At 34.6% G+C, this 14,184-nt stretch overlaps 3 protein-coding genes across 3 annotated transcripts; all 3 read left to right on the top strand.

Annotated features, from left to right (window-relative positions):
- The first annotated feature begins 1,096 nt into the window (after nt 1–1,096).
- On the top strand, nt 1,097–5,781 carry LOC132271555 (uncharacterized). The gene is made up of 2 exons (XM_059772977.1): nt 1,097–1,326; nt 5,361–5,781. Exons 1-2 carry the CDS (start codon nt 1,204–1,206, stop codon nt 5,454–5,456), a joined length of 219 nt encoding a protein of 72 aa, XP_059628960.1. The 5' UTR covers nt 1,097–1,203; the 3' UTR covers nt 5,457–5,781.
- LOC132268453 (PRA1 family protein B1-like) lies at nt 2,778–5,349 on the top strand. Its single transcript, XM_059769297.1, has 2 exons — nt 2,778–2,883; nt 3,544–5,349. The coding sequence occupies exons 1-2, from the start codon at nt 2,778–2,780 to the stop codon at nt 4,167–4,169; spliced, it is 732 nt and encodes a 243-aa protein (XP_059625280.1). The 3' UTR covers nt 4,170–5,349.
- Nucleotides 5,782–7,267: 1,486 nt separating the features above from the next.
- LOC132271554 (protein CANDIDATE G-PROTEIN COUPLED RECEPTOR 7-like) lies at nt 7,268–9,010 on the top strand. The gene has a single exon (XM_059772975.1). It carries the CDS (start codon nt 7,353–7,355, stop codon nt 8,682–8,684), a length of 1,332 nt encoding a protein of 443 aa, XP_059628958.1. The 5' UTR covers nt 7,268–7,352; the 3' UTR covers nt 8,685–9,010.
- Nucleotides 9,011–14,184: the final 5,174 nt, after the last annotated feature.

The raw sequence follows: 14,184 nt of genomic DNA, 5'->3' as shown, positions 1-14,184 counted from the left end.
TAAGGTTAGTGCAAATGCATACCTGCGATTGCCCTTTCAAAATTTTTTTTTCTTTGGGAATTGCGCTTTACATGGTTAACCTTTTTATGTGAAAAATATAGGAGACCCCGTTGGGACTAAGCTGTCGATACATAATATATATATATATATATATACATGTCATATTAAATTGCGTGGAATTATTCTATGTATTCTCTTTTATACCATATTCTATGCAACATAAAGTTGCAATCTTTTTTTTTTTTTGAAAGTTGATTTAATAAAGCCACCTTCCAAGAAGAAAGAAGGAAAATGAATTTTGGCTCGCTTGATTTGACTTAAAATTCCTTTTAAGGTAAAAAATATATATATTTTTATTTTTATTTTTATTGTTTAGTGTTTAGTAAAGGTTGATATTATTTTTGTTAAGTTTTAATAAAACATTTTGCTTAAATTTTGATAACCAAACACTAAAAAATAAATTTTAAAATATTTTTACGAGCCTATTAAAGCCTCTCAGTAACTAAGTCCCAATATAAGATAATGCCAAATCATTTACAAATTCATATTTACACCCATTTATCAAGTGCAAGAATCAAATATAAAGTAGTGAATTCAATTCCTAGAAGTATGGAGAATTTCAATAATCATTATTTTTTTTCCTTATAACTTCATCAGATTTACTTTGAAACTCTACTATTAAAAATGGTGAGTTTTAGTATTTCACCATTAGTAGCTTCGCTACCGTAAATTGTAGTTTAATATTTCTCTACCTTCCAAAACAGGCTAAAATTTTAAATCTTACTAGGAGAAAAGTAATAAATAAATAAAATTGTGAACTTCTTGGGATGGTTAAAAATAACAAATAAAAAATAAATCACAACTTTAAAAGATAAAATTAGTACTTTTTTTGCTCAGTAAATATTGGTGGAATGTTTATGTCAATGAAATTCACCCTTAAACCCGCGAAATTTCAAAATAACTATGATAAAAGATGAGCAAATAATGTTTTGAGTCTTTGACTTTACCTTTCATTAATAATAATGTTGGACTTAAACGAAAAAAAAAAATTCAATATAAACAAATTACATTCTCCTCTTTTAATAGAGTATTATTTTTTTTGGCCAAGTGACATTTCTTTTCCTTCCATTTCTCTTTGAACCAAGTATTTCCTCCCATTTAGGGACATCGTCAGATCTGGAACTGGGGGAGAGAGAGAGAGAGATGGGTTACGTTGTGAGAGTGAGGTTAACATCCTTCATGGCGGGAGCTGCAATGGCATCATTTGTGGGTCTGTACCTCCTTCACAAGGATTTCAAGGATGCCCACCACTCCATATCTCAAAAGGTTGCTACTCTCTCTCTCTCTCTATATATATATATCCTTTGATTTTTATTCTCAATTCATGGGGTTCTTTCTTCTTACACTTGTAATTTAATTCCTGTTTGTTCATTTCTCTTCTCTTTGCTCGCACTTGATTGTCACTTTGACTACTATAAATCCTTATAATTTAATCTTAAACCTCTGTTGCTTGGTGTATGTTATGTTCTCAAGATAATAAGAATCTATATCTTGAAGGAAATAGGAAAAGAATTAATTTGGATATTTTATACTAACATTGGTCTCTATGTAATTTAGGTATTATTTAGGAATTTTTGTCGATGTCATATCTTGCATTTTATACTATTTTTTTTCTTCTAAATAGTTGTTACGTTATTGCTTATATTGTTGAGAATCAGTGTTGAGCAACCTCTGTAAATAAACTATCAAAATAGTAATACAAGATCCTGGTAGGATGTCAGATGGTCAAATTTTAACAATTATATGGCGGCACATATGCTATGTTTGGCGGCACCAAATCGGTTCCTCGGATTTGGGATTGGAGAAAATTTAGCAAAAAATTTCAACTAAACTTCCTCCAATCCCAAATCCAAGGCACCGATTCATTGCACCCAAACATAACAATAGTGTTGCCTTTATTTTCAGATTCAAGTAGCTAAAAGCACACATCTAGGAAACTGCCAAGGTACCAATTCCTATCTTGCTTGGTTCATATGATGGATGCTTGGCTACAGAAAAGACAACGCTAACCAAGATACAATTAATTTAATCATTTTCTGTTAGCATAAGAACACTCATTTTAGGTCCTCTCAGAGAGAGGGAGATATGAACTGGGAAAATAAGAATTTGACTACATTCAACACCATCTAAAAAATAAATAAAAATGTAATGATAGGTCACAAACATCTACAGATGGTTCTACAAGATATAGGAAGACAGATAGAGATTGTTTGTTATTAAGATCAAATTCCAGTTCGACCTGGCGCGTTAATACTTATTGCATTTCGTTGAGATATTGGTCAAATACCCCTTATTTGCTCCTACGAAACTTGTACATATTTGTTGCTGTGGTTGAATGGTCGTTTGAGGGTTTGTTTGTTGGTCAGTGATTTGGTCAAGTTGAGAAATGTAGGATACTAAGATGATTGTGAGGCGTGCATGAGGGGAAGGCGAAGTGTTCGGCATCCTTAGAGGAAGCATGAGGTGAATGTGTTGTTTGTGAAGATTGGCCTTATAAAGTGATCGAGTGACCTATCAAAGCATGGCCTGCTTAATGAATAACTTGTGTCCTCTGGTGGTCGAGTGCCTTAGTTCGCCATAGTGACGATTTGAGCAGCGGTGGACGCCTTGAATGACAGGGAACACTGTTGGATTAGTGTATCCTATGCCAGCTGCCTTGTCAGACCCTTAGACCATGTCATGGTGTGAGGATGCATTTTAGCATTCTCCAATGGCCAATGGCATGCCTGGTGGCGCGTTCCATTACCAGGGAACCTAGTCACTTGGGCTCCTTGAGCCCTGCTCCAGGTCCTAGCACAGGCAGATGTAGCATTGAGGCAAGGGGTAAGATAAAAGATAGTGTGATGCAACGTGGCAACCCCAGTTTTCATGTCTTGGGTACATTGATCAGATGATGACCATGCCACAGTTCAAAATGGACTGTCTGGATTGGTAAATTATGTTTGTCTCCTAATTCATAGTTTTTATTTTTGGTAAGTTGAGTTGGTAGTTTAAGAATGGAAAACATAGAATAAAATTTGAAGACATCATGCTTTTGTTAGTCTACCAAAGTTAAAATCTTTTATATTTATTTGGGTTATTTTTAAGCCTTTTCTTGCCATGAGCAAAAGATGATCCGTGAAAAAAATTGAATATCACCTCATGGTTGTTGGTTTTTAGGATATCCTACATCTCTAAGCCATTCGTGCATGTGAGTTATTGGGTACTTGAAATCATGAATACAGACATGAGACATAGATACAACATGGCTAATCTTATAAAAGTAGGAAATGGACACTTCGAGGACAAGGGAAATAATTATAGGGCAAATTTCTGTAAACTCCCAATACTTTTGAAAAGTGATCATAAAACCCCAACCTGTTTTTAAAAACCCCTATATTTTTAAAAAGTGTTCACATTGCCTCAATATCTGTATCCGACCCATTAATTGGGCTGTGAAATGACAAGTTTGACCTTACCATTTAATATTAAATTAAAAAATAAAAAATATTTTTATTAAATTACAAAAATACCCTCTTCACGTGCCTATCGCCACCCCAGCCTTTCGCTCCTCCATCACGCGCCTCACCTCCTCCCTCCGTCAAGGCTTAGCCCAACGCCGCCCTTGGTTGGAGCTTGTAGATCGCTCCTCCCTCGCCCGCCCTGACTCCCTCACCTATGCCGCCTCTTGCATCCGCAAGAACTTCTCCTACTTCCTCGTCAACTACGTCACTCTACTTGCCCTCGTCTTGGCTCTCTCTCTCCTCTCTCACCCTCTCTCACTCCTTGTCCTTCTTGGACTCCTCGCCTACTGGTTCTTCCTCTACCTCTTCCGACCCTTCGATCAGCCTATCGTCCTCTTTGGTCGCGCGTTCACCGACCGAGAAACCCTCGGCGTATTGGTGGTCTCCACTATAGTTGTGGTGTTCCTCACCAGCGTTGGATCGCTTCTGATCTCTGTTCTCCTCGTCGGATTGGCGATTGTGTGCACGCACGGAGCTTTCAAGGTTCCGGAGGACCTCTTTCTTGATGATCAACAACCTGCCAACGCCGTATTCCTCCCTTTCCTCGGCGGCGCCGCCTCATCCGTTGCAGCAGCTGCAGCTCCGGCCGTTGTCGTGCGCGTATGATGAAGTTGGAATTAGATCTGATCTGATTTGATCGGGCTGGAGGCTATTGAGGTTTGTCATGATTAAAAAATCGATTCCTCTCATACCACCCAATTCACCATTGCAGTAACCACCACACACCGATAAGGGTTGGTTTGGTGAATTTGAGACCGACTTTTGAGGGAACTGAGTTGACTTGGGTGGGCCTATGCTTACTATTTAAGGGTGTTTATGTAATTTAATAAAAATATTTTTTATTTTTTAATTTAACATTAAATGGTAAGGTCAAACTTGTCATTTCACAGCCCAATTAACGGGTCGGATACGGATATTGGGGCAATGTGAACACTTTTTAAAAGTATAGGGGTTTTTAGAAATAGGTTGGGGTTTTATAATCACTTTTTAAAAGTATTGGGGGTTTACAGAAATTTGCCTATAATTATATTTCTGTGCAAAAATTATATTATACATGATGAATTAATATCTATGGTAAAAGAACATGAAATTCGTAACTTGTGATTATATAACCATAATCAACTCTTTCGGGTCGAGAGAGATAACAAGAGGACGACATATATCTATATGCATATGTATGCATGTATAGATGTAATTTCCAAGGTGTTCTTGATGCTAACACATGCTCGAGAATTATCACTCATTTGTATGAAATTAGGAATCTATTTTAAATCGGGGATACGTCTAAGATGTGTTGGACATGTGTCCAAGAGCATTTGGGAAATGCTGTGTCCGAGACGTTTTACAAGCAACTCTGTGAAAGTGTCCGTGCTTTGCAAAAAAGATAGTAAGAACGTGCCCGTGTTTGTATGCAAATGCTTGTGCACATATATTTATGTGAATATGCAACTTTCAAGGTGGTCTATATGTTAGCACGTGTCCAAAAAGTATTGGCCATATGTCTGAAATGAAGAATTTATTTTGAAATTATGTACGCATACAAGATTTGTTGGAACTTGGACAAGAATCCTAGAGTGGCTGGCACATTTTTGACATAAACACAACTCCTTAATAATGCCTGTGCTACTTAAATTGTGTGGAAATCAACTTAGGTGTTTCAACCAAAATGTTTCACTCATTAAAGGGGGGAGAAAAATAAAATAAACCTAGAGCCAAAATTGTTAACTTAACATGCAGATATTGGATAGGTTGGCATTCTATCTATGCTTATAAGTTTTCACATCTTTGTTTCTCTAGATGAAAGGATTCCATGAGTCTCTGGACGAGCGCATATCTGTTCTGGAAAAGTTGAAGAAAATTGAAGCTCCACAGCCTGTCGAAGCAACAGAATAGACTCGTGCTTTTGACGTTGTAGCTCCTCTTCAAGTAGGTTTTTTGCTTATGAAAGTTATAATGTTGCCAAATGATAGGATTCTCCTTTACAGTAGTAGTGGTGTTCATTCATATTTGGATAGCAATGCATCACAGGCTAGTTATCTTATTCATCGCGTTTCAATTTTCTAATGGGAATTGAATATTCCTTTGTGCTTTCTATGGTTATTGAAGGCACATACACAACTCTTGGAATAAATTTGTTGCCGAATATGGACCCATCGTTGTAATTGAATGGTTGCTTATAGGAATAACAGTTAAGATAGAGATTATTTATTTATTTATTTATTTATTTTTATTTTAAATTGAGATGGATAATTCAATCGTTTCAAAGCACCCCTCCTCGAAAACCTGGAAAAAAAAAAAAAAAAAAAAACTCCACATTCAGCTTGATCCTAATATGGTACTGGTGCTTCTTGTTGCAGAAGCAATCTTGAAATTTTCTGTTGAAATACTATTATTCATCAGTTTTAAAAGAACAGCTCCTAGACATAGTGAATTACCCTTTTTTTTTTTTCATGGCAAGTAAATGAATTTTTTTTTTTTTTCCCCTTCACATTGTCTTCTCTTTTCCTTCCAAGTAGATGGATTTTGTTAAGCTTTCTGTTCTCTTCTTTATCTTCTTTTCTCCTTGTCTCGGACACTTCTTGAAAGTAGTGAACCAACAGGCCACGGTACGAACCTTGAAAATGTGGTGTATTCTTTGGATGGAAGAAATACACCTCAGTTTTGTGCTTTCTTTGCCTTGCAATTTTGGATCATTAAGAAGAATTAGTGTGGTGTTTAAAAATGGCTAGCTGCAAAAGAATTAATGGGGGTATTTTTATTTTTATTTATTTTTTAATAGAAAGAAACTCACAAACTCATTTTTTTTTTTTTTTTTTCCCGGAGTTTGAGCACTCACTACCAGGCTCTTGCTTTGTAAGGTAAAGAAAATATCACTAATGCTCCCTTCGTTGGGAAGGAAAAAAATTTAATGGAAGGGAGAGAAGAAAAGATGCTGAGACATCTCTAGGGAAGAGGATTAAGCATTTCCCTCTTTTTGTTTGGTTGGGTGGAGGAGATTGGAAAAAACCTGAAAATTTAAAAGGAAAGATAAATTTTTAAGTTATTTTTAACATTAAATCTATCCCTTACTTTATTTATGAAATTTATTAAATATTTATGAAGGGTGATGTAGTAGTTTATTAAATTTTTGTTTTCTCTCTTATTCTCCTGGCTAGTCCAGACCCACCACAATAAATAATAAAAAAAAAAAAGAGTTAAAGATTAGGGCAAAGAAAGAGGCTTAACGATGAGGGTAGTTTTGTCAATTAACATAGCCGATATTTTGTAATTTAATTTAATAATTAGGGACAAGTATGATATTTGAAATAATAAAGAGTGTCATTATTAAAAAAATCGTTGATGGGCATTTGAGTGACATTGATTGAAATTTCAGAGTTGTCAATGCAATTTACCTTATTATTTTTAAACAGGCTCTTATTAAACTAATCCCATTTGTATTCTACTATTAGTGTCCTACGTAAACGTTATTATGAGAAGCCCCAAGTTATATATATATATATATATATTTATTTATTTTTGGGTTGACATTAGCCATTTTTAACTTGACTTCTAAAAATTAACGATCTTGATCCAGAAACCTCCTCGCAATTACCGTCACCGTAATGTATAAGCAAACGTCGTTTACTTGACTTCACCTTCTCAGTCTCTGTCGGTGTTGTGTATGACTTGTCAACAACCTTTCACTATTAATTCCAACTTCTAACACAAGGCAGATACCATATATGATATATCCATCAACAGAGAGAGAGAGAAGAGTATTTTAGAGAGAGAAAGTGAAGAGCGCCAACAATGACTGTCACTTCGAGATCGCCATTTATACTCTTCTCTCTCCTCACCATCATCACCACCGCTCTCTTCTTCACCACCACCGTCGCCGAGATCCGATCCACCGAGATCCGCTCCGACGCCCGATCCACCATCCCCTTCGACGAATTCGGGTTCACCCACACCGGCTTCCTCATCCTCAACGTCTCCCAAATCTCCCTCTCCAACTCCAACCCGAACGTCAAACCCGACACCGCCCTAGTCGGGTTCTTCCTCTCCACCCGCGAGTCATGGATCCACGTCCTCGAACAGCTCCAAGAAGAAGACATCGCCTGCTCTCTCCAATCCAATCTCGTCAAACGCATCTTCACCTTCGATCAAATCAACGGCGGAGATCGCTTCGACACCACCTTCGGAGTCACCGACGCCAACCAGTTCACTCTCGTCTTCGCCAATTGCAACCCTAATCTCCAAATCTCCATGAACGTTCGCTCCACCATGTACAATCTCGACTCCAAATCGAACCGCCGCGATTATCTCTCCGCCGGTAAAACCAATCTCCCCTGGATTTATTTCATGTTCTTCTTGATATATGCAACCGTCGCGTGTATATGGATATACATACTATACAATAAATTATTATCAGTGTTTCGAATCCATTTCTTCATGCTTGCTGTGATTGCATTAAAAGCATTGAATTTGATTTGTGAGGCTGAGGACAAATCTTATATTAAGAAGACTGGTACTGCTCATGGTTGGGATGTTCTGTTTTACATATTTAGCTTCTTGAAGGGAATTACATTGTTCACATTGATTGTGTTGATTGGGACTGGTTGGTCATTCTTGAAACCCTATTTGCAAGATAAGGAGAAGAGGGTTTTGATGATTGTTATACCATTGCAAGTCGTTGCAAATGTAGCTCAAGTGGTGATTGATGAGGCTGGTCCGTATGGGCAGGATTCATACACTTGGAAGCAAGTTTTTTTACTTGTTGATGTGGTTTGTTGCTGTGCTGTGTTGTTTCCGATTGTGTGGTCGATTAAGAACATGCGGGAGGCCGCTAGGACGGATGGGAAGGCCGCGGTGAACCTGATGAAGTTGACATTGTTTAGGCAGTATTACGTTGTTGTTATCTCCTACATTTACTTCACAAGGGTTGTGGTTTATGCATTGGAGACGATAACTTCGTATCAGTATCAGTGGACGAGTGTGGTGGCTGCTGAATTGGCTACGCTTGCGTTTTATTTGTTCACTGGGTACAATTTCAGGCCTAAGGCGCACAACCCTTATTTCGCGCTTGATGATGAAGAGGAAGAAGCTGCGGCTGACAAGATCGAAGATGAATTCGAATTGTGATATTCTTGTTTCTGGTAATTCAGAGTGATGATCATAGCTGCATTATGTTTGAGGAAATGGGCCCCAAGTGATAGAATTAGCAAGGTAAAGGTAGGAATTCAGATACCAGATGCAGTTTTATATATATATATATATATATATATATATATAATTATGAATGCTTGAATGCATTGTTTCTTACTTATTATGCAAATCCTTTTTCTTTTGGTATTGGCGCTTTTTGTTTGACTTTGAATTGTGATCACGAAAGTTATTGTTCAAAAAACAATGTATTGTTGTTCATCAATTAGCAATAAATATTAAATACAGATTCAGTTTTTGGTGAACGATTATGTGTTCTTTGTTGATTCACTGAACACACAATGGTAAGCATTGGAGTTGTGTGTTGCTAATAAAATTAATTAATAGAAGTATTCAATAACTTAATATATAAAGAAAGCTGTTGATGCTGCCAAGGAGGAGTTGGTTTTGCCCAAATTACAAGTTTCAATTAGTGTGAATAGTGGAAAGGACATGGGTTATGTATTATTATATAATATGTTTCTTGGTAGGTTGAATTGAAGAAAAGGATTTAAGTTTTAATTTTGGTGGTTGGTAGAATTTACACGTTTTGTGGTGTTAAAGTTTCATGTCCTCACCATCGGGCCATTGGCTAAGTAAGTGGTATAACCTCTCCTCCCTATGAGGATTTTGAGAGCCAGTGGGGCAAAATTGTGTGGCCGTGTATGAGCTGTTTACCTAACCCCAGAAAATAATATAATGTTGATAATAGTAACAATAATAATAAAAGTTTCATGCTCCTTTGTTCTATCTTGCTTAGATGGTTGTTTTATGAGTTGGTTATGAAAGATCTTTATGTAATCGTTCTTAAAGAAAACATGTCATGGTTGACAAAAAAGTGGTTGACAAAAAAGAAGCATTACCACTCCTTTTTTGCCAATCTTTGGCTTCTGCTTCTGCCATCAGTGCTCTCGTATCCCCTTTCGAATAATTCTTTAATCCCAAAAGTGTTACCCCTGGCCTAATAAAACAATTTGTGCACATGAATACATGAGTCATAATAGTTGGTGCAGTCATAGTGTTGCTGTAAATTTTGTGAAGCATGGGTAATGAATTGTGCAGTCACCAGCAAGAGGTGTAGTCTAGTGATACTTTTTCATCTTCCGAAGTACAAGGTCGAGAGTTCAAGTTCCCATTGTGGTAAAGTAGGTGTGTGAGTTTTAAATAGAAAAATAAAATAAAAATTATGTTATCATACGCGATCAGCAAATTTTAGAACTAATATTTGTTATATCAGGTTGAACGTCTGCATGTACAAATGTGTTTTAGATACTTTCAGATGTTGAAAAAGAAAGAGGATTTTAATAAGTTATCTTATCATTTTCGTATTTCATGGTCTAAGATTTCTATGATTTGTTATTTGATGCATGAATTAGAAGAACTGGTTAGTTTAATACTTCAATTGTTCTTTGGAGAATATGAATGATGTTTTATCAGCTCATGATTTATGGTTTGCTCAACTTGCGGAGTTAAAAGTTTACATGTCTTTATCAGAAGGTAAGTACTTTACATGTATTAGTGTGTTAAAATTTGAAACTCTTTGCTCAAAATGCTCTCTTTCGCCACCGGGCAACTATCCTAGGTGGCATGAGCTCTCCTCCTCAAAGGGAAGGGAATGTGAGCAGTTTGAGCCCCTCACATGGATCCGGTGTGGTGTTTGAGCACGTGATGTCCTACCAAAAAAAAAAGGTGCTCTCTCTTTCGATCAGCTTTCATAGAAACTGATAGAGTAGATCTTTTACTAGTTTTATGAGAGTGAGTTTCGGTAATTCTTTGGTCTGTATAGTCACTATAACCCATTGCTTTCTGCAATGTTAGAAGTTCGATAAAAGTTGTAATACTGAAAGTTATAGAGCAGAAACATGGGGGAAGCCTAGCAGAAAGTTATAATGAAGGAGCAGACTACAATTGTTGTGGTGGTAGAATATTGTTTAGCAGATTAAAGGTACTATTAGGGATTGAAAAATTACCTTAATTCGAGTGTATTGTAGAGTATTGAAACAACATTAGCGAATCAGACTCCAGCTGATAATGATTAAGTGTCCCTGTTGAGTATGAGATGGCTTGATGGTCGAGTTCGAATGGATATGGGTTTTGGGCAAACTAGTAGACTGGTAAGTAATAATACTTGAAACTGAGTTATAAAGGAGTATCCAATTCAATACCAGATTATTGTTGACAGATTTATGTGGGTTTAATTTAACTGATATTATTATGAAAGAAGATCTCATAATATTCATGACATTGTTTTGTTGAGTTGAGATTTATTTTGTTTGATGGGAATTATTTTGGACAAACAAAATAATACTGGAGATATGTGGACATGTAGCAATTTGTTTTCATTTTTTATTCAGAATGAAAATAGGAAAAAAGTGTGTTTTCTAACCATTTCTTCTCCAAATATTTGGACAAATGAGTTGGTCACAATATATCTTCAACAAAATATATATCTCAAACTTTTTAAAGTTTATTTTCCAAGCTTTCTTCTAAGTGGGGAAGAGGGGGCAGTATTTTCTTCATTTAGAAGATTAAAAAAACAATTTTAAATTTTGTTAGGCAAAAGGAATATATTTCAGAATTTGATTTTATGACACAAGGACTATCATCAACATTGAGTGGGGCCAATTACAACACATTTTTTCTCAACAAGAATTCTGGTTTAACCTTCTAGTTGGAAGTAATACTATGTTGCACATTTTGGTGTCAATTTTAACATACAAAGAAATGGATCTGTCTACTTATTTTTGTTCTCTGTCATTGCCGCGTCCCAACAAATTAATGACATAATATTATATACCAGGTAGGAGTGGCCATGGATTAGATTAAGCATCATTCCTAATTCCATCCGTTCTTAACGGATTAAAAAAATCTTAATTCGCTATCAATTCGTGTGATAACAAATCAGATAGGATCTGTAAAATGAGATCCAATCGGATTGGATCCACGAATTGAGAATTTTTTTAAAATTGTCCAATAGAGAATTTTTTAAAATTGTTCAATATTATTTATTTTTTAACCATAATTCAATAAATTAAATTCCAATTTATCAATATTAATTCATATATTTAAATTATCATTAACTAATACATTCTTTGAATAAATATATAAATATATATATATATATTTTGCGAATTGGATCGGATCAAATTTTAACAGTTCAATCTATAATTCAATAATTTGTGAGTTACGGATTCATTTTTTTAATCCGTCATCAATTCGTGAGTGTAACAATCAAATCCAATTCGCATGGATCGAATTGAATTCACGAATTCACGTATTATTTATCCTTCGATCTCAGATTTCCTAGTCCAAGAAGCCCTTCCCCCAAAAGTGAAAGTTTTAAACCAACGTTGAAAGGAGCCAATGCTATTAGATTTCCGTTTCAAAAAGGTATGAAAACTTGTTTTTTAAAGTCATTTCGCAGAAGTGGACAACACTCATAATTCATAAAGGAATAATAATAACTTTTACAAATATACTCAAGGGCGGAGCTAGAAATTTGGTTTAAGGGGGACATATTAACACTGATAAAATAATTTTTTTCAAGCAGGCAAAAAATATAATAGTGTAACAACTGTGCAGCAGAATAAGTGAATAAAAAATGAATTAGAAAAAAAAAAAAAAGAAAAAAAAAGAAGTTATTGCACATAAATTATGTATGACGGCAAGGAAAAAAAAAAAAAAAATTAAGAAGAAAATGAAATAAAAAGAAATTTGAAGAATAAGAAGGAAAAGGAATAAAGAACTAAAGGCATTTTTAGAAATAGATAATTTTATGGGGATACTTTAAAATTTTATGGGAGTGTTTTATAAATATTTACAAATTATAGGCATAAAATAAAATAAAATTTAGTGGATTCAGGGATAAAGGGGCCATTTTATTAATTTTAGGGGGGGAAATTTATATATAGCCCCCCCTGCCCCCGCGGTGGGCACATGCTGCCTCCGCCCTTGAATGTAGTTCATATACTATTTCACCTCTCAAAAGAATTATAATTATAATTGTTGGAAGATTGAGACATTTAAAGTTACATGAAAAAATAGACATAAAAGAGGAGTTTGAAAGATGGGTCATTGGAATTTACTGGTATAGGCTTCTTCAATTGAAAAAATATATGGATGTATTTTTGTATTTTATGGAAGCAATATGTGAGTTCAAGAAAGCTCGTTTTATTAATTTCGGGGCTTGTTTATCATCTTCTCATCGAGCCTTGCATGATTGGAATAAAATCAACTTCGAATCTCATTCACTCCATTAAAGAGATAAAAAGTCTCACATCAGACAAATTGGCCTAACAAATAACTATAGTCATATTTCATTTCTTTCTGTTTTTTCAATAAAAAAAAAAAAGAAAAAAAAAAAAGAAAAAGAAAAACACTTTCTTTCTTTGTTTTCTCTAAACCTAAGCCTGACAATTAAGATGCAAAATTCACTTCCAGTAAAACAAAGAAGTATATATTATCATCATTATCATTGACCACCTAGGAAATTAGGGATATGATCGTTAATCTAGAATATATTATAAAAAAGAATAATAAAAATAATAATTGATAAATAAGTTTAAGAAAAAAATTACAATAATACTAGGACGGAAAAAATTAAATTAAAAAAAGAAAGAAAAAAGAAGTAGATAAGAGATTGTGTTTTTTAGTAGATTGGATATAAGAAATCAAAGAGAATAAGGTCATAATTTACTATGTTTGAGAGATAAAAAAAAATTATTTAAATTAATTTTATCATTATATCAAATAATATTTATAATATTATAATTTATAAAAAATAGTACTGTAATATAAGACTTGTATAATTTAAAATAATATTTAATTTAAATCTTTAATAATATTTCACTTGTTTCCGTCCTTTCTAAAATTTGTAAAAATTTGTAAAGAAGATCCTTTATTTCCTAAAAAAATTCTTACAGCTTCTGGATCTAACCCTATCTATGCGCGGCTCTTGAACTTTTTCTTGCAAGACTTTAGTTGTAGTAATTTGGCAAAATTTGTCGCGTCTTCTAGTGGAATCTTCTTGAATGGAGCTTTTAATTGCGTAGTGATACTCACACCCATTTGTTTGAATTTGAGATTAAGAGAAATATCTAGAATTAAAGGAATTTGAGATATTTTGAGATATTAAGAGATATGCTCAATTATATCATAAAACATAAATTGGATATTGGATGCAAATGATACTCCTCACTTATTTATAGACCTGATGTATGCTTTCTAAGTAAATGTGATACATAATTACATCCTATAAAACTTTATACTATTTTAGAATAGTTTACTCTTTACGTGTCTCCAATAGTTTAGAATATTACACAACTTTATACTATTTTAGAACAGTGTACTCTCTACCCATCCAATGGTTTAGAATCTTACAATTTTTACATAAGATTCTAGAACTTCACTCTCCTCTCGCCATCTTGGCGAAATGTAGAAT

The sequence above is a fragment of the Cornus florida genome, unplaced genomic scaffold, assembly GCF_030987335.1.
Source record: "Cornus florida cultivar Cherokee Brave unplaced genomic scaffold, ASM3098733v1 CherokeeBrave_3.0.0_Hap2_Chr08, whole genome shotgun sequence".
Taxonomy (NCBI): domain Eukaryota; kingdom Viridiplantae; phylum Streptophyta; class Magnoliopsida; order Cornales; family Cornaceae; genus Cornus; species Cornus florida.
The sequence above is the reverse complement of the archived record's forward strand: the minus strand, read 5'-3'. Positions and strand labels throughout refer to the sequence as shown.